The following is a 20209-nucleotide window of genomic DNA, read 5'->3' on the forward strand; positions in this document are numbered from 1 at the left end:
TGTTACATCTGTCATAAGTTTTTGGATCTGAAAAAGGGGATTAGATCGCAAGATTGCATAATGATTCTGATTAGATAGCGGTTTAAAGATTTCTGCCTAGTATGTTTCAATGGGTTGAATAACAATACCCTCGCCTTTATCGGCTGGCTTTATGATTAACACACGATTAGCCTTTAAAGTATTGAGGGCTTGTTTTTCCATGAGAGAAATATTATATGGAATATGTTCAAAGCCTTTTCTGAGAGCAATAACATCTTTCATAACCATTGCTTCAAAAGCCAAAAGTTCAACAAGCATCTTGTTAGTAGGGGGATTAAATGTAGATGGTAATTGCAATCTAGATGGGTTGAAATTTTCAGTGTGTTCCTTATCCAAAAAGAAAGCTTTAAGCCGCAATTTCACATCCAACTATTGTACACGCTATCATTTAATATTGTTTGTCCTGATGATGACCATTCAAGTTCAGCTTGGTCGAAACGCCGTCGACGCCTAGATGTGGCCCTGATTGAAGGGGACGCAATCTTTGCTATTTCTGTTTTTTGTTTTGTCTGAACAGTTTGTGTGTTATAATTTTTTCACAGCCACTGTTTACGTTTGCACTGTTAATTGTCTTTATATTGCTTGTTTGTGTAACTAAGAGAACACCATTGTTTCTTCTGACTCTCTATTACTGTCTTATTACATTTTGTACATATTTGAGTTTGTGCAGGGGTATCACTTGGCAATATGTTTATGTGTTGTATAGTTTGGGTAGTTTTATGTGATGTATATTTCACATTACTTTAGTTTAGGTTGAATGTAATGCATTATTTGAACCTTTGTTAGGATTCTAGTCTTTACTTTGCCCCCAGTTCAGGTAACAAGGCTGCCCCAGTTGGTGGTAACCAACAACCCTAAAAGTAAAAGTAGCAAAGAGTAGAGTGGCGTAGAGGAGAGTGATGTAGAGCAGAGTGGAGTGGCATAGAGCGGCATGATGGCATGGAGTGGCATATAATAGCATAGAGTAGCATAGAGTGGAGTGGTAGAGTAGGGTGGAGTAGTGTACAGTAAAGTGGCAAGCATACAGTAGAATGGCATAGAGAGAGTGGCATACAGTGGAGTGATAAAGAGTAGAGTAGAGTAGAGTGTCATAAACCGGGGTGACGTAGAGTAGAGTACCATGGCATGGGCTGGAGTGGTGTGGAGTGGCATGGCATAGAGTGGAGTTGCATAGAGAAAAGTGGCAACATGTAGAGTGTTGCAACTTAGCACACTGTTGAGTGGCATTGTGTGGTGTGATGTGGAGTGGCATGAAGTGGAATGGAATAGAGTAGATTGGCATTGACTGGAGGGGAGCAGAGTGGCATAGAGTAGAGTGGTGTACAGTGGGGTGGCATGGAGTGGGGTGGCATAGAATGCCTTGGCATAGTGTAGTGTGGCATAGAATGGCATGGTGTAAAGTGGCACAGAGTAGAGTGATGTGGCAAAGAGTGTTACGGCATGGAGTTGTGTAGTGTAGAGAGGTGTGGCATAGAGAAATGGGGTGTAGAGAAGGGTGGCATAGAGTGGAGTGGCATAGAGTGGAGTGGCATAGAGTGGAGTGTCACAGAGTGCCACAGAATGGCATTCTGTGAAGTGGCATGGAGTGAAATGCATAGAGTAAAGTAACACAGAGTGTAGTAGATTAGAGTGACTTACAGTATTGGGGCTTAGAATGGAGTGGCATACAGTGCCACAGAGTGGCATTGCCTAGAGTTGAGTGGCATATAGTAGAATTTTGTAAAGTGGCATAGAGTGGCAAACAGTAAAGTGAAGTACACTGAGATAGAGTGGATTAGAGTGGCATAGAGTGGAATGGAGTGGGTAGAGTGAAGTGGCATAGAGTGACAAAGCTTAGAGTGGTGTGTAGTAGAGTGGCATAGAGTGTGGTGATGTGGAATAGAGTGGTATGGAGTAGAGTGGCTTACAGTGTAGTAGCACGGAGTGGAGTGGTACGGAGTAGAGTGGTGCAGAGTAGAATGGAATGGTGTAGAATAGAATGGAGTGGCGTAGAGTAGAGTTGTGTAGAGTAGAGTGACAGAGTAGAATGGAGTGGCACAAAGTGACATTGGGCGGAGTGGCATAGAGTGGAGTGGTGTACAATGGAGTACAGTGGAATGGTGTATGATAGAGTGAAGTAGGGTGGCATAGAGTGGTATATAATAGGGTGGAGTGGTATAAAGTGGAGTGGCACAGAGTAGAGATTCATAGAGTTGAATTAGGTGGAGTGGGATAGAGATGATTGCAGTGGTGTAGAGTGCGTGGAGTGATGTAGGGTGGAGTGGTGTAGAGAGGCGTAGAGTGAGTAACAGAGTTGAATGGCGTAGAGTAGAACGGTTGTGGGTGTAAGTAACTAAAGCATCAATGGAGATGGTAGATAAAATAAAACAAATAGAGCATTGCAAAAAAATGAGGAAGAAAAAAAGACATGGAACAACACATTCTTGGCCCATGCTCCAAGGAGAAGCTAACACAAAAAAGGAAGGGAATCCTACAGAAGTTAAGCAATCTAAAGAAGCAAATGAGAGAGACAATGAAAACAAATAATGGCAAGCAGTGGACGGGTTCAAAGCCTACTTCATTTTAAACAATACGGCTCACAATACAATGCATGCGCTTTGCATGCAAGACCTAAAAATGTTGAACTCTTGAAGTTGCAGCTTTAGCTGACTCACCAGATTGCTATTGAAAAAACCCCACACCTAATATACAAGCATAGGTGGGGCTTCATCCATTCGTTTTTTAAAAAATTGCCATTCACATTTTTCTTCTACCCAATACAACTACAGCACGATTCAATAGATGAGTCCCCTTTACCAATCGGTTCTGTTCACTGTGAGTGACTGAACAAAGCCAATGCACAGTTTTCGCATCCTCCTAAAAATAGTTCCTTTATCTTCACAAACAAAAATTATGTGCATTTTAATTAATTTTTTATATCAACATTAGAAACTGACTATGTATTTTGTATGCACTTTAGATGCCAGTTAAATTATCACATTCTTTTCCATCACTTTTTTAAAGTTGATGTTCCACAGCGACTTTGTAACATAGTAGGTGCCTTCTATCTGAGTGCTCAGTTAACTAGTGTGGAAGTTTTTCAAATTAATTTTTTAATTGCAAGCATATAGTAATGATGTTTAGGTGGAGCTATATTGCTTTGTCACTTTTTTTTTTGCTCCATATGCTTACTATAAATAATTGGAATAACGTTTGCAGTTCGTATTATTATCATGTAACATAATAATAATAATAAAAATTAACAAAATGAATAATAATAATGATGCAGATTGATGAGAGGCTCTTGATAATGAGGGTATTTGTAATGGGGTCATGAGGGTTGCTGTACTCTGAGTATACGATGGCAGACCATGGTACATGTGAGGTGATGGATGATGAACAATGAGTGCTTGAGCCATGAAATTGAAGTGCATCATTTTGTTGGTAGATGTTTACATGTGACAAAATGGCATGACTCCCAGTGAGTACAGCAAATGACTGAAGTGGTTAACCTACTGCCCAATTCCGTATGCTGTGGTGGGTGGAACCAAAACGTGAAACTGTTTAACAGTCCCAGACCACGGACTCAAAACCACTCTTTGAATGGTTATATTTTTGTATTTTTTATGAATTTTGGGTAAAACTCCAGTCTGGCTAAAATGATAAACTGTCTTCAGGCCAGATCGAAACAAACAATGGCAAAGCCAACAGAACTTTCTCTTTGACATATATACACAAATATACACTCTGGTCTGGAGAATTGCTACCAAAGGCAGTACAAGTATGCCATTGGGATGATCAGTGTTGTTGGGAGACGAGACAGCCATGTGCTGAAACCTTTGCCGTGATCCCCACTGTGCCTGCTTGTAGTGTTTCTGGAATAGATACTGCTACTTGGTGCAAGTCTTGTATATTGTAAGTGATGGTTCTATTGGAGCAAGGGGATGGGACAGCCAGGGCTAGGAGCCACTGGGAAGCTGCAGGACATACCTCTGTCTAACACAACAATGGCAGATGCCAGACCAACAGCCTATGGTTAAGCAACTGTTGTGTGGTGAAGTGGGGAGCTGCATGGCTAATGCCTTTGCCGTGACCTGCTTTGCACCTGTTCGCAGCCTCCTTCAAATGGAGCACGTTTCCTTGAGCCACGTCTGATATAATGAAAGCCACAGGCCTCTTACAGCAAGCGGACAGGACAACAGGGGCTTGAAGACTATACAAAGTAGCAGGGCAGGTCTCTGCCTGTACTTGCAATGGAGGATGCCTGACGGGGGCTCTGCAATTGAATCCGATGGGAAAGGCTTTTAGTTGTGACCTTTGGGTTTAACAAGGGTGTATTATGAATATAAGGTATTTTATTGGGAAAGTACTTTTTGAAATTTTGTATTGTTTTTATTTTTTTAATTTTATAAATAGTCTACTTAAAAGAATTATGTGTTTTGGAAATACTAACATCCAAGGGTCGGTTGTCCTGTATGGTGATCTCTTTGAGTTAAACTACGATCCCTAGAGACTCAGGCTGTGCATATTCCTTTCAACTTAATGCCTAACTACAACATCAAATAAGATCAAATGAATGTCTAATGAACATATGACGTAAGCTTATGATGAATACATTTATTTTATGTATTGAATGTATTTATTTATGGCACTTGTGCTTTTATGGTCATTTGACTGAAATAAAGTACTTTTGGTTGGTTGATTGATTGAGTGAATGTGGTGTAAAGGAAGAGCTACATGCTCAAATTCTTACCCTTGACACCATGTGTTCCAGCTTGTAGTGTCTCGGTAATTGAGCACTATCTATTTCAAACTGTGAGTCTCATTCCGTGAAAGTGCTAGACCTCCTGGACAACGTTGGTGATAAATTTGGACCTTGGGGAGATGTGATGCAAGGACTGATGCCCTAGAGCTGCGCTACATTGTCTATGTCTAGTCTCTGTCATGAAAATTGACTCATTTGTTGGTTTAATTTCACGTAGTGACAGAAAGTTAAGCATGAAAAATAAAGAGATAAAGTATGGTTTGATCAGATAATTAAAACTTGGAACTGAACAAAATAAAAACATTAAACACAATGTATGGCACATTCCTCACTGTTGGCGAGTTAATGCATATGCCCTCTTCTAGCTGCTGACAGGCCTCTCTGGTGTCAATCTGTACAAGGGTCCAATTCACCAATGGTGAAAAGAGAACAAGGGATGCACCAGCGATGAGCAACATCCTGTCCCACGGTTTTAGATACGAAGATTTGAGACGTTAACAAGCTTTGAAGAGGCCTGAAATGCGCCTTTTGCCCTCAACCAGATCATGACAGCCTGTAGGATCTCAGACATAAATGAGATCAATAAAGATTTTTTTAATTAATAAAGAATATTTTAAAGATCACTACTGGAATGTTGTCCTTGGCTTAAAAACTTCTGCTGTTCCCTCAGGCAGCCTAACGGACCAGTACCTGTCTTTTAAATATGGTTCCTATTTCGAAGATTTTATGGACTATGTGAATAGGCGACCGTCTCGGTCTTTTTATATTACATTTAGATTGTGGATTCTGCTTATTTTACCTCTTCTTGCAGGAGCAATGTAAACCCCTCCTATCTTGGCCCTTCGGGATATCGGTCAGTGGAGAACGACAAGCACTTACTGTTCTGACGTGCATACACTAAACAGCTTGCCCCCTGGATCATCCCTCTGTGCCGCCTCCTCAGGCTTGACAATAGGCATCATGCCCTGAGATTATGTTGGGCAAATACTAGAAGCTATGTTGTTCACTCGGTTGCCAGCTATCTAAATTCTAAATGGCATCTCAGAAAAAGAGGTATCAATACCTTAATGCACCATGCACGTTAAGTTTAATTGGACATATGGCCCCTTTTAAGTGATTATTTTAAGTGACTTTTATGCTTTTGTACATGAACAGCTGCTAGATAATAGGATTTTGCTAGGCCCCGCCAAGCTTCTTGTTCGTGGAAATTGAATTCTCATTTAATACTGCTTGTTGAATTGAAATGTTTTTATGGTGCCATGCTTTTTAAACTTATGTTGCTATGCGTACTCTTATGGTCTCTACAAACCGAGATGAGGTTAAATGATGTTGATGATGATGATGAATAAACCAGGTTGCCTCTGTAGACAGTAGGAAGAAAGACATAAGCGGAAAGGAAATTACCAAAAATTAACAAGTTTCAGATATGTCTGCATTTCAAGACAATACTTTTTCAACTTAAGACAAAAGCATCGGCCAGCAGATATATCCCATCAGTCAGACAAATGTAAACAAGCAACATGTTTCAAGCAGATACTAAAAAGGAGAAATGAAAACCAGTACTTTACTTTTCTGGAATCCCTTAATTGTGGGAACTATAGCAGCGCAGAATGTTCAGGCCCAATGCCAGACAGCAATTCCCTCTTTAGGTGGAGTTTGAAGTAGTAAGATCTGTACATTTATTGAACATGCATTGTCACCTTTTACCAAGAATACTGTAATAGTGCATGCAACGGACTATACACATCCCATCTTCATAAGCTGTATTTATCTCCTTCATATTAAAAGTATGTAATAGGTATTGAAAAAAGTATGCTTATTATCAAATGTTAACTAAAGACATATCTTCATGTTGACTATTTTTGATTCTTAATGATTAAATATATGGAATAAAGTTCCCCCGGTTGAACATTACTAGCCACCAATGAGATCTATGACCATATAGAGGAACTAGGCCAAAGGTGAGTTTCTTTATAAGGTTATAGAACTCTGAGATGACATGCAATACCTGTAACATGTATGGCAGGGGATACTTCATTCCTTATAATGCATGGTTATCCCATCACCTTTCCCGCAACCCACTTATAATCCTTGGTGTGTAGCTCTTTCATATACAAAACAAGAGAGCATGTTTACAGACCTTAATAATAAAAATAGAATCTCTAGTGCAAAAGCAAACAATTCAAAAAAAGCTGTTAGATATTTGTTTCAAAAAGATATTAGAATCCGTTTAATACAAGTCAGTTTGTCAATTTACCTATCTCTATGGCACTGTACAACATTCCATCCGACCCCTCACCACTGTACCACACTCTACTCCACTATATGCAACTCAACTCTACAAGACTCTACTACCCTATGTGCCACTGCACAACATTGTACTCCACTCTATGCCTCTGCACTAAACTAGTAAAACATTCTACTCCACTCTACAGCACTCTCCAACACTCTACAATACTTCACGCTACTGTACTGTACAAGATGCCAATCCAATTTATTATACATAACTCGACTCTACACTACACCTGTCCACTCTAGTGCACTCCATGCCATTGTATTATACAACATGCCACTACACTGTATACCAATTTACTCCACCATACACTACGCCACTCTGCTCTACTTCACTCCACTCTACAACACTCCACTCTACGCCACTCCACTGTTTGCTATTCCACTGTACGCTATTCCAATCTACCACATTCCACTCTACTCTACTCCCCTCTATGACAGTACACTCGACAACACTACACTATACAACACTCTCCTCCACTCTACTGTACCGCACTCTACTTAATGACATTCGACTCCATGACAGTAAACTCTAGGATTTGGAACACATTTTTATTCAAATTAAGAAAATATTGAAATTCAAAGGAAAAACAAAGGTTAAACCTTTGTTATAGTTAGAAAAACTTACATTATTCTTTCTATACAAACCAAACTTAAAATACATAAAAATTAAACATTATAAAGCTATAGTTATACCTTTCATTTACACAATTTCGCACTAACTTTAAATTAATATAACTTTATTCATTCTTCAACTACAAACCAAACACAAACATTTTTAATTGTAATCTTATACTTATACCTTTAATTTATAACGTATGTAACTCCTTCAAAACCATCTGAACACACTAAGGAAAATCAAGCCCTTCTTGCCTCCAGGTGACTTTCAATTAGCAGTCAAGCTCTAGTTATATCCTGACTAGATTACAGGAGTGCTACTCTTGCAGGCTTACCCAAAGTAAGGCTGGCTCCACTGAGGGCCACATTGAACTCAGCTGCTAGGCTCATCAATGGATCCAGAAGCTCCGACCACATTACGCCAGTTTTAAACTACCTAAAATGACTCCTGTTTGAAACAAGAATCCATTTGAAGGTAGCTTGCATGACAGACAAGGCCCTTCATCAAAACATCCCTGTTTACTTGAACCACAAACTTTAACTATCTGGTGGGATGTGGTCCTTGAGAAGCTGTAACTCGTTGTTGCTGAAACCACAGAAGTTCAACAAAAAAAAAAACTTACAACTGATCTTTCTCCGGTCTAGCCCCAAGAATTTGGAACGCTTTGCCACCTGAAACCAGGGAAACCCCTCTATTACTGCCTTCATAAGAGAAGTAAAAATGCTTCTCATACACGGATTCCAACTGGAGCATCCCTAAAGTCCCTCAGTTTGTGTATTTGCAGGTTGATCTATCCCTGGTCTCCCAATCTACCAGGACGGTATATGGTCTGTAGTTGTATTGCTTCTTACATATGCCTTCTTGCTTTTTCTCATGTTTGTTTTTTTCTGTTAACTATATGTTTAAGGTTCTGATACCCTGACGAGCCACGTTCGCACTATACTCTGTAAATAAATAACATTATTCTATGTCGTGCACCTCTCTAAACAGTGTATTCAACTCGGTAGCCACACTACATTAACCTCTTCAATGCGCATGACGGAGCGGTTCAGTCATGCGCGTCGGTTGCGCTGTGCGCATGACGGAATTGCTCCGTCACGGCCCCGCCCGCTCAATAGAACCTTCAGCACGCGCGGTAATCCCCGCCGCGCTGAAGGGGTTAACTTTAACTCGCCACTCTACCATGCACTGTATTCTCACAAAAGATGTGATATGTGATGTCATAGCTATTATTGTAAATATTATTATTTTAAATGGTATAAGTTATATCATTCAAAAAGGTATAGGCACTACACGGAGAGGGATCGAGTTATAGTTAATTTAGTGTGGCTACCAAGCTGAATGCACCGAGTATGGAGGTGCGCAAGTTATAATAATTTGAAGGTGTTACGTAAATTATTAAATTAAAGGAATGCAGCGAGGCGGGAAAGGAAATTAAAAGCACCCAAGGAAATGCTGACACCCTGTAGGCTGACGCTGAGACATGACAAACCACAGTGAAACTGGATGCATCGAAGAGGAGAGGTAAGGAAAGCTCGCTCTAGGCTCCCTCAAAGTTTCCATGTCAAGGCGGGTGCTGCATCTGACAGCTTCAAATAGCATTGCACGCCCTCACCATAGCGGAGGGGAGGCAACGTGCACTTAACCATCAGCACGTGCCTCGGTATTGGGCCGAAATTAAACTGGTTTTTCACGTGCACAGCAGAAACAAATGTTGATCTTGCAGCTCAAATCCCCAGCATGAGAGCAGTTATAAATGATGCTGTCAAGTCGATTATACAAGGCAGCGCACAGTTAAACCAGCCCTGTTCCGATTCAGATCTCCCAGCTATGACCTCTTTGATGGAAGTTTTCGTTAATACACGAGACACTCGTCCATCAGCTAAAAAGGCTTCATTTATTAAAACTTTCCAACTCCAAAAAAAAAAAAAACTATGCCAGAGACGGGTATTTTATATTACAGAAAAAGTAGCGTTCATTTTTAGGTCTCGCCTGACCAGCGCTTTAGCGCTGGCTCTGGCGAGACTTATAGTAAGCGCGTTTTGGAAGTGCAAACAGTGGCTTTGCAGGCCTCCAACTACAGTGCATGTGACCCGTCCGGGCGCGCGCACCATTTGGAGTCCTGCAACCACTTGTTTGCTTTCACTTTAGCCGTGATTCATCGCACCATTTGGCAGCCTGCGTGCCCGCCCCCACTCCCCCTCCCACTCCGTCAGCTTCAGTGCGCGCTTGTTTGTATTTTTTGCATTCCTTCATGCTTGTGGCCACGATCGATGCACGTCTGTGTCATCCTCCCCTCGTCGTCACCCCCCACCGCCACCCGCCCTCTGTGTCGCCCCCACACTCCCCAGTGCCACCCGCCCCTCGTTCCTTATTTGGTTTCACTGTGCAGTGTTCTCGTAGCTCAGCTGAGCGCCCACTTAATGGATGTCGTTCTTTCAATTTAATATCTCTGCACCACACACACCTTCATGTATATTAGCTCAGGAGTGCTGCTATGAAGGAGACGGGCATACTTTTTGCTTTAACTTTATTTAATATCGGCGCCTGTGCGCTAATTGGCAGCAGTTCGCCATTGCCCGCTTTTCTTACATGACCACGGCTGTTGTGTTGCCTGGATGTAGGTAGCACCGACATCCCTGGAGCCCCTGCACACATCACGGACAGAGGCAGATGGTTTGTTTACTTTAGCTGATCCTATCATCAGAACCTCTCTCTGAAAGCATGTTGCTCATGTTTGGGATTCCTTGTGGGAGCTTAAATGCATTGTCTTTCAGGCCATCTGTCTTATGCGCAGCAGTGTTTTTCACTTTAACCTCTATGACCCCTTCTGTTTCTTCGCCATTGCGATACATTCCTTAGTAAAGTTGTTTGTAAAAAAAAAAAAAAATTGCTTTGGCAAAACAGTTTTGAATGGGCACAGCATGCGCACCTCTGCATTAGTATGGGCACCGGGTGCACACTTCTGCACTGGTAGGGGCACAGCGTGCGCACCTTTGCACTAGTACGGCACCGGTTGCACACCTCCGTGGACTTGCAGGACCCCGTGTGAACACCCGTGGACTTCCGGCCTCGAGGTAAGGAAGGCTTTGGAATTTCAATAAAGTTTTAAGGAAGAAGCGCGAGTCAGATTTTAAGACCCTCTGCTGCCTGCTCGAAACCTCCAGAAAGTACATGTATTTTGTTTGTAAATGTTCGTATTATTGTTGATGAAGCGACAGCACTAGTTCATACATAGCAAGGATTAATAAAAACAACAAGCAAGTCCCTGGATTCCGTTAGGTTTTTACCAATACACGAGTTTTAAAGGTATTCATGTTAAATTGTTTTGCTTAAAATAGCAGGTAATGTATGAGAGCTCTGCTTGGGAAGGGAGGGGCTCAGGGGGAGTAAGGGTCACTGATAACAGCAGAGGAATGATTGGCGCAAATGAGGCATCAGTGCTGCAGTGATATCAGAAGTCCCTCCGAGGAAGGGGGTCAGTCTGAGGAAGTCCCCCACTCCTTACAAGCACAGGCTGTTTCCACAAACCCCTCGGCCTCTCAAGCACCCTTCATTTCTTCCTGCTGCACACCCCGAGGAGGTCAGCCGCAGGTACTATGCTGAGCTCTGTTTATTCATGCTTTTCGGTATAGCGCCGTATACCACGCGGGAATTTCATAGCACTGATCTCGCCACTGTGTTTCAATGAAGCATAATAATATTTCATATTTGCAATGCACACGTCAAAGCTAATCTGTCCTTACCTGCCAGAACAAAAGGTCTTATAATTATCTAACACGCTGGCCCTAATTTATCCACTCCTTGACGGATTCGAACCTGTGATTAGGAGGTTACAAACAGCTCTTCATCAAGTGAGTATCACCGCTAAGGAATCTAAACAACTCTTTCGCCCATTGGCAGATAGGAATGGCAGCAAGGATATTTTTTATTTTTGTTTTATACAGCGCAAACTCGACCCAAATGTATTATAGCGCTTTACATCAGCACCAGTTGCGTTACAGTCGGACACATTCATTTTGTTAAGCACCTGGACATTAGGTAATTTGCCCACAATGTATACATACAGGTTTATTTTTGTTTCCTTTCCTTCCCTCCATAAACAATAGTCAGTGCCTAAAAATGGACCTGAGGATACCTTGTTGTTAGGTGAACCTAGAGACCTTTCTCCTCACCTCGACTTGCCCTCAGCTCCGCTCTAATCAAATCCTGCTTTGTGTGATCTTGTCTCAAAAGTGCCTCAGGCACCTGCCTGTTTTATTAAGAGCTCCGCGTGCTCCAGGTGTTCATGTGCACTAAGCACGTTGTGTGTAAAATGCTGCAGTGTCTGTTACAGAATGTTCAGGGGTGCAGCAGATAGATCAATTAACAAGTATTTGAAATGCTATAGGTCTCACATTTGCAAGAGTTTGAGCTATTGGTATTGTGAATGGCAATGCCTTTTATTTCGGTGTTTTGTAAACCTGCAGGCGGTGCAAAAACATGCACTTTGTACTTATAGTCGTTCCTTAGGAGAAGCAAAGCTGGCAGTAAAAGAGGTGCAGTTACTGCCAGCCTTACTTCTCATAAGCAACAACTATAAGTACAAAGTGCATGTTTTCGCACCGCCCGCAGATTTTCGAAACACATAAAAAGGCATTGCCATTTATAATGCCAATAGCTCAAAGTCTCGCAAATGCGAGACCTATTGCATTGCAAATGCTTGTTTCCTAACGTGTCAGGGACATCAAATAAAAGCAAATATTCAAAAAGTTGAAAAAAAAATATCAACATTTTAATATAAAACTAAAGAGGCAGCCTGGCTGTTAAATAGCAAATATCCCTTGCGCTAATCCAGAGTTAACTGTCTCCCTCCGGAGACTTCTCATGCTGGCAGCTGTGCTCCCCCGGTACCCACGCGCGCAGCTGCCCCTGTGACTGCGCACTCTGCGCCCGCTGCCGATCACCGAGGGTTTCCCGGCTGGGCTCGGCTCCCGGAGCCGCTAATAGTCCTGCAGCAGCAGCGGCAGCAGAGGTAAACAAACACCCCCGCGCCGCCTGCTGTTGCTCCGGAGACTGCAGCAGGCGGGGGGCGGCGGCGCACTCACCTAGGCAGAGCTGGACTACATAGGCGTAGTAGGACCAGCAGACGATGATGGAGATGAAGAGCACGGGCACCCAGTAGAGCACTCTCTGGCACCGGCGCTTCAGAGTACTGGGGCCCACGGAAGGCGCCATCTCTGGAGGCAGCCCGGGCGTCAGCCACAGCTGGAAGAGTGAGTGCGGGCAGCGCAGGGAGGAGTGAGGGCAGCCTGGGCCCCCCCCGAGATCTCTCGCTCTGAGTGTGCCAGACACAGCCAGCTGGGAGGGGGGAGGAGGGAGGTCCTTGCCAGCCACACTGCTGCAGGCAGCTGACACCGCCACGGGCGGGGGAGACGCTCGATGTTGACAGTTGTAATGAGAGGGATGTGTGAGATGGTCACTGTCTTTGGCAGGAGGGCAGATACAGTGCAAATAAGAAACCGTACATTTATTTGTGGTTAGTGGCTTAGAAGCATATCAAGTTTACTGGGCAGGTTTTACATTAGTCGATTTGCGTAATTTCTTTATTGATGTGACGGCGTTTTTTAGAGGCGGATCCCGTGGGTGGAGATTCACACACTGAAGTATGCTCATTTTGAAGTGCACACAATGTTACGCCGTGTCACTCGCTGACTCAGCACCCGCTGCCACCAGAGTAGCACTTTGGTAAATCATTGTAATGCGTCACAACCTTGGCGGTCCCATCACTACTGTTAGGATTCTTGTTTCCAGTACCATGGGCCTAGTTTTCACAATATTATAGGAGGTACGCATTGAGAGTTAGTCACAGAGCTGAGATGTCCAAGGAAATAGGCTAAACCCGAAACTCAAATTACCATAGTAATCAGCTAACATGCTCAAGGGCCTGTGGCTATGTTTACGCTATATAAAAATCCATGCATTAGCTTACTGTAGGATAGTTGAGAGGGTAGTATGTGCGGGATCAAGGAAATATGTAAATTGTATTTGGTGTATGTTAGAAGATGGTTCTGACACTATGGGCCGCCCGGATTTTTTGCTTTTTGAGCACCTAATTGTTGAGCTTTTACAGTGGGGGAGCCTCATAAGTTGGGACTCACCCACAGTGAACTCAGGATGTAAGAGACTGCATGGGGATTTTACTGGTGTCCCCCTGGCTTGACCAGGCCACCGCGCAGCAGCTGGAGTAAGGGACATCGGGCTGGTAACATGCAGACACATGCGTACATGCGTGTGCACCCATGTACAGGCGGCGCAGGGGAGATTCCTAGCGTGCGCAGTTCAGGAGCAGCTACAAAGTGAATGGTGTGGAAGGACTTATGCAGAATTGGGTGGTGACATGGAATTGACTTTATCCAGTGGGAAGAAACATGCCAGGGAAAGTCAGTGTGCTTTACCGTGTTTATTCCATTATTCTCTTAGGGGGATAGGGAGCACATGGGCTAGTTTCATTTTCCTAAGGCCTACAGATTCCAGACACGCACTAAAGTCAACTGTAGCTGATGTGAAAAGAAGTGTTCTGCAGAATCCAAAGTCATATTTGTACTGCTTTTGGGTCATACAGAACTGTCATATTTCTCTGAGCCAGCCATGACCAGACCCAGGCAGAGGGCTGACCTCAGCTGGATGGATTGATAACCTTTCTTCCACAAGCTAAGTCCTCCTCAGCACGAAGAGAAGATGGGTGGGGCTACAGGCTCATCCATTAGCAGCTGTCACTGGGTGCCAGGCACCAGGCTGCACCAAGGAGAGAAGGCAGTGAGGGGGGGAAGGAGTTGGGCTTCAGAGGTCATGTGGCCAGAGACACTGGACGCCGCCATTTTGAACAAAACCAGAGGCTGGACAAGAAGAAGGGAGCAGGGGCAGGGAAGTGATGTGTCGCTGTTTGATAGGACCAACAGAGACTTCCTGCCAGCCCCCTACTCAACTTTTAAAAAGTGCTTGCACAGGAAGAGAAGCTCTCACTGGGGTGTGGTCTGCTGAGGCGGAAGGTGCTGGAGCCTGGCAATGGGCATTTGGAAGGAGGTACCCCCTGACTGCCCCCCAGGACCCTAACAGTGCCAGAAGAAGAGCCCAGGACCAGTGCGCAGAAGCAGAGGCCTCTGCGCAGGGAGAAGAGAGGCGCAGGGAGCCAGGGAAGACTGCTTCCTGCAGAATGCACCCTCTTGGAGACCCGGAGGGCAAAAGAGAGTGCTCTCAGTGGCTGGGAGACGCCACCAGGAGCAAGAAGACACGAAAATGGGGCAGATTGGACCCCTAGGGGCTGAGATATGGCCCCCGGAAGGTAGGCAACCTTTGACCCCTAAGAAGACCGACGACGAAGCGCGTGGGGCTTTGCCGCCGGTCTCAGAAATGCCCCCGGAGTGGGTCAGGTCCCGGAGCTGCCCCCCAAAGAAGTAGAGGCGGGGAGCGCCGTTGCGCTCCCGGTGAAGCTCCCTAAAGGGGTCAGGAGCCCACCCTGACCCCCGGTGATTCCAGAGGGAGGGGAGCGCCGCCGCGCTCCCCTCGAAGATGTACGGGGCCCGGGATCCCATCCCCGGGCCCCAAGCAAAGACGGGGAGCGTCATCACGTTCCCTGTGAAGATGCCGCAAGCGGAGCACCAGGAGCCCACCCTGGCGCCCGCCGAAACCGCCAAAGACGAGGAGAAGAAGGGGGCCCGGGACCCCATCCCCGGGCCTCGAGGAGATCAGGACGCGTCTGCCAGAAGTGATCGTCCGGCTCCCGCGGCAGCACACGAGGGTGCTGGCCGCACGGAGAGCCTGCGGGGGCAGCCGGGGGTGGGCTTCCCAGGCTGCCCTCCAACTGGAAGGCCAGTGGGGGTCCCGGATGGGACTGGGACCCCGAGAGGACACTAGGCACTGCACGGGACCCGGGTGGGAACGGGCCGAGCGGCCGGAGGTGGACTCCCCAAGCCGCATTCACTCACCTGGGCGTCCGGGTGGGACCGGGCCCTCCACCGAGGCAGAAGAACACGGCGAAGCCACCAACACTGCCAGCGTGGCTCTCCCCAGCACAGCAGGAGAGCCGCTCATCTAATATTCATAAGCAGGAGCACGAAGCGCCCCATAATGCCTTGCCAGGCATTTGGAAGTCTGCCGTTTAGGTTCCTGGTGGCCCCCCAGGGGAGGGGGGTCACCCTTAAGTGTGAAAGGGTGTTGGGGAGAGCTGCTGGAGAAGCGCTGTCTCCCCCCCAGCACAAAGATAAGTCCCACCCTAAGTTTCCTGATGATTTAAATAGAATAACCCCTCAAGGGCTCAGAGAAGATTGCATCACCTCCTAGGCTGGAACTTTTGTTCTACAGCTGGGGGTGCATTAAGAAGTGCATCAAAGAGTGAAGGGCTGAGCTGGGGATGTCTTGACAAGTGCATTCCCTGGAGGTGAAGTGGTGTCATTGCATTGAAATGCATTTACTAATGTTATTTCTTTTAGAGGAACTGAAGGTCACATGTGTAATGTGAAGTACTTGTGTGAGGTGATGTCATAAGCAAAGTGGGGTTATGTTGCCAGACATTCCTCTTAGGGTGTCTGGCTGTATATGCGTAATCCTATGATTTTATCTGTGATGCCTTTAGGGGCTGCAATTGCAATGCATTCTAGTGATCCACAAATGTGATGAGTACTGTCATTCTAAAGTGTTGCTTAAACATGTATTCTTGCTGCTGCACTTACGTGAAGAACCCAGACTGCTACCCTTAAAATATAGAGGTGAATACTTTATGGTCAGTAGGACATGCTCAGTCAGGGTTATAGGTCACCAAGTCAGGGTTAACTATTTTAAATGCTTGTGGAGATAATGGCGGGGGGGTTGCCACTGGGATGGTGCTAGTGCGCCGGGCCCTTGCCCTAGGCTATGTTCAACCAACTGCATTGGGGGCAAGATGATGTGCATACATGGGAGTGGTGGTACTAGACCCCACCCCCCTGCAGGAGGGGTGGAGATGTTATGCAATGTCACAAAGTAATTCCAACAGCTTATGTATATTTGTAAATTGGTCCATAGTATTGAGTAGTGTGTGTGTTTAATAAATGTACTCTTACTTTTATAAAGCAAAGTACAGACTGGACAATCAATTATTGAGTGTTATTTTTGGGCACCTGCAAATGGCAATTACTAGCCCACACCACCTCCCTTGAATAAGCCTCAGACTGCTCTGCAATACTACCCTCTGAGAGTCAGGCGCTACAATTGGGTGTTTGGTTCCCAGTGAAGGACAAATGTAGTCATGTTATCTGTGCAGGCCTCACAGATGCTGCCTTGTTTTCCAAAAGTGTAAACTTTCTCTAATTTTTTCTTCATAACGCAAACCAGCAAACAGTATAGGTCTAGAAAACGTTTTTATTTTTTATTTCTATTTACCTGTCAATTCTTCAACTGTTGTGTATATTTTCTGTCACTCTGCGGCTGCCCGCAGTGCATGCAGTGCACCCTCCTAAGAGGGCGGCCCCTTAGTGCAGCACTCTGGCACACTCACCATCTTGCTAGTCTATGGGAGCCCCTAGGGGAGTCCCTCACTTCCAGCACTCACCACGCTTCATGTCCGGTGCCTCGTGGTCTAGAGGCAAGTACTTATACCTGCCCAACACAGTTGCCGCCCTCTTTGCTCCCCACTGGATAGGCTCTCAGTCGTGAGGCTTCTCATCAGTCCAAAGGCAGCGTTTTGTGCATCGATTTGGCAATGGTGAGTCCGGCTTTTTGGGGCCGAGTAAACCGCCTCCTACCCCAGCCATCTTGGAACGGGCGGCATATGGCCTGCATGATCACTCAGGGCAGGGAGATTGTGTGAACCAGGTATGAACCTCAGTGGCAGTTATGCATCCTGTGGGTCTTGGTGAGGCTACTGGATCCCAGGGCCCCCAAAAATGTTGTTGGTTGAATATGTGCCACCAGTAGATTAAAGAACTCCCCTTGGAGCAATGCATCACGCAATACGTCTAGTCATCCACAACACTCCACCAATTGTCCCTACATTCGCTATGGGTCCTATTAAATTCACCAAGTGCCACCAAAGTAAAGAATTAAATAAAGTTTTAGGGCTAAAAAATCACATGTAAAGGCCCCACAATTGTATCATCTTCCCGTGGAGTATCTTCAAATATCTCAGCCAGTTAAAAACAACACCATATGAAATAAATTAAAAACACAGTTCACTTTTTAAAATCCCCCCATCAATATCGGGGCAATAAATCATGCAATACCAATTAAAATAAAACATCAACAATCAAATGGAAGCAGCCGAAGTACAGTGCTACTGTATCTGTTGCAAATGCTGATCCATTATTTCTATCAGGTACGAGTCCTGATGAAGTAGATATTCTTCCTCTATGATCTCTTATTATGATTTGATTCAGTGTGAAAAATGAGTTGATGCGTTTGTGAATGATTCAGACACTTTCTTAAGGACAATATATTTAGGTTTAGATCTCCTTCAATTTAAAAATCAATCATTCAATATCTTAAAACTCTACGGCCTCTATTGTGACCAATTACTTCTGCCATTCACCCCTCACTAAGGACCAGGAATTGTATCCGGGCATACTGAGGAAAACCACCTCTCATCAATCAGAGTCCTTGCTTAGGATTGGGATTCGTTCTCTCCTATTCTATAGGCTTCCCACAGATCAGATTTCTAAGTGCACCACCTTCAACAACAGAATCTGTCAATAGTATACTGATTCTTCCAGATTTCAAATGTAACTCATATTGTCAGAAGAGATACTTTGATATTCTTCTCTTATGTTTAAATCCGGCTCCCATCACTTCCTCTAATGTTCGAAGGCTGCTACAGAGTAATCCAGTGTTCTTGGGTCTGGCAGGCTCTGTAAGAAAATGTGCAGTTCAGTTGCCACAAAGGAATCAATCTTTAGAAGTGTTGTCTATTCTTTGCGCTTTGTTTAATTGTAGAGGAATTGTACAAATCCACAACTGCTCATTTTAAATGTGACTTTGGTAATTTTTGTACGTTTGAACACCATTACAGTAACAATACATCCAAACTGCCCATATCAGCGAATGCCCAGTTCTCCGGGTAAGTAGCATTGCAGTTGTTGCTTTCCCTTCATGAAGGTTGTTATGTTTTGTTAGAACAGCAGTTGATAATAATATAAACTTTATTGTGTGATTTAAAAGTAAACCATTGCAAATACAAACATTTAAAATTCAAGGTTAATTTAAGACGATAATTTCATAAAAAGTTGATATGTATGGATAATAAGGTAAAACTTCAGTTTAAAAAGTCATATTCAAAGGAGCCAGAATCAGCAAGTGAGGATTTAGCAGCATTATTCCAATGGGGGATCGCAGACTCTGGACAGCTCAGTATGTTTTTTTGCAGCGCACTCCATAAATCTTACTAGGGCACAATTTAGTTTAGTGTTCCTAGGATCGAAACACGCCAAAACTGCTGCTCTACAGCTTCTAATCATGTTTCTATTCCAGTGATGCTTGAGTAAAGCCCGTCTCTCTGTCAATAGTAGAGGACACAGGCATATGATGTGTATAATGTCTTCTTTGGGAGACCCACAAAGTCGGCACTGTACTTTTCCATGTTCTCTTTTCCATTTTGGCCGATGTGTCAACAGATTGATGACTCCCAGTCTCAGTTTTAAAAAACTTAGTTTCGTCCGAGCACTAAACAATCTGGTAAGGTACGGCTGTGGGATTAGTAAGGCATAGGATTGAAGGGTCATCCACCCATGACTTCTTTTTGCGAGGCTGGCTTTGTCTTCCACTCTTGACAATTGTTTAGTGCTGATTTTCGCTAGCCTTTTGAATTCCTTCTGACTTGCATGCAGGATCCAGAGGTCATTTAGGCACAGAGTTTTTAAGCCTTTTGACCAATATTCGTGTCCTGCTCGCCATAAGTTGTTATCAATGCAGGCCCACAAATGGTAACCTAAACTTCCCTCCTTTGATAACCTCAACTTGTGACAGCACACGAGGAAGGACATGGCTCTAGCCAGTCGTTGTTTGCAGATGCCAAATTCCAACCTGATTTGTGCAGGTGATGTGTGGTTTGGTAATTTAAACACGGACCTGTAGATATTAGTGATTATTTTATCCAGATGGTCACTGTCCAATCCTTTTAAAGCTTCACTGCCATAAGTTAGAGTGGGAATGATTTTTTCCTGAGCCACCTGAAGTGTGGGTGCAAGAGTAGGGCCTTGAAATTTCTTTTGAATTATACCGATTGCAAAGGCAAGTGCCGTGCCCTTCCTTTTTTGCTCTTCTAGTTGGGATTTGTATTTTCCGTTGCTGTTAAAAGTGACACCAAGGTACCTTTGGCAGTTGGATTCGACAATGCGTTCGTTATTCAGAGCCCAAGACAGCTTCTTTGCTTTCCTTGAATGCACCGCTAGAATTTTCGTCTTCCTGTTGTTAATGCGAAGCTCATTATTGTTGGAGTAGTCGGAAATAGCATCCAGAAGTCTTTGCATTCCGATCTTTGTTTTACTTAACAGTACCACGTCATCAGC

At 44.4% G+C, this 20209-nt stretch overlaps 1 protein-coding gene across 8 annotated transcripts in view; it reads right to left on the reverse strand.

Moving 5' to 3' along the window:
• ZDHHC2 (zDHHC palmitoyltransferase 2) overlaps positions 1–12992 on the reverse strand; it is a 555886-nt gene extending 542894 nt beyond the window's left edge. For all 8 annotated transcript variants that reach the window (XR_014978173.1, XM_085642023.1, XM_085642022.1 and 5 more), the window contains exon 1: positions 12782–12992. Coding sequence is in view for 7 of the 8 variants with exons in the window: in XM_085642023.1 (XP_085498149.1) it covers positions 12782–12911 (130 nt within the window). In the remaining variant the exon portion in view is untranslated. The remainder of the gene's footprint in view (positions 1–12781) is intronic.
• Between the last annotated feature and the right edge of the window lie 7217 nt (positions 12993–20209).

The sequence above is a fragment of the Triturus cristatus genome, chromosome 2_2 (genome assembly GCF_964204655.1).
Source record: "Triturus cristatus chromosome 2_2, aTriCri1.1, whole genome shotgun sequence".
NCBI classification, from domain to species: Eukaryota; Metazoa; Chordata; class Amphibia; order Caudata; family Salamandridae; genus Triturus; species Triturus cristatus.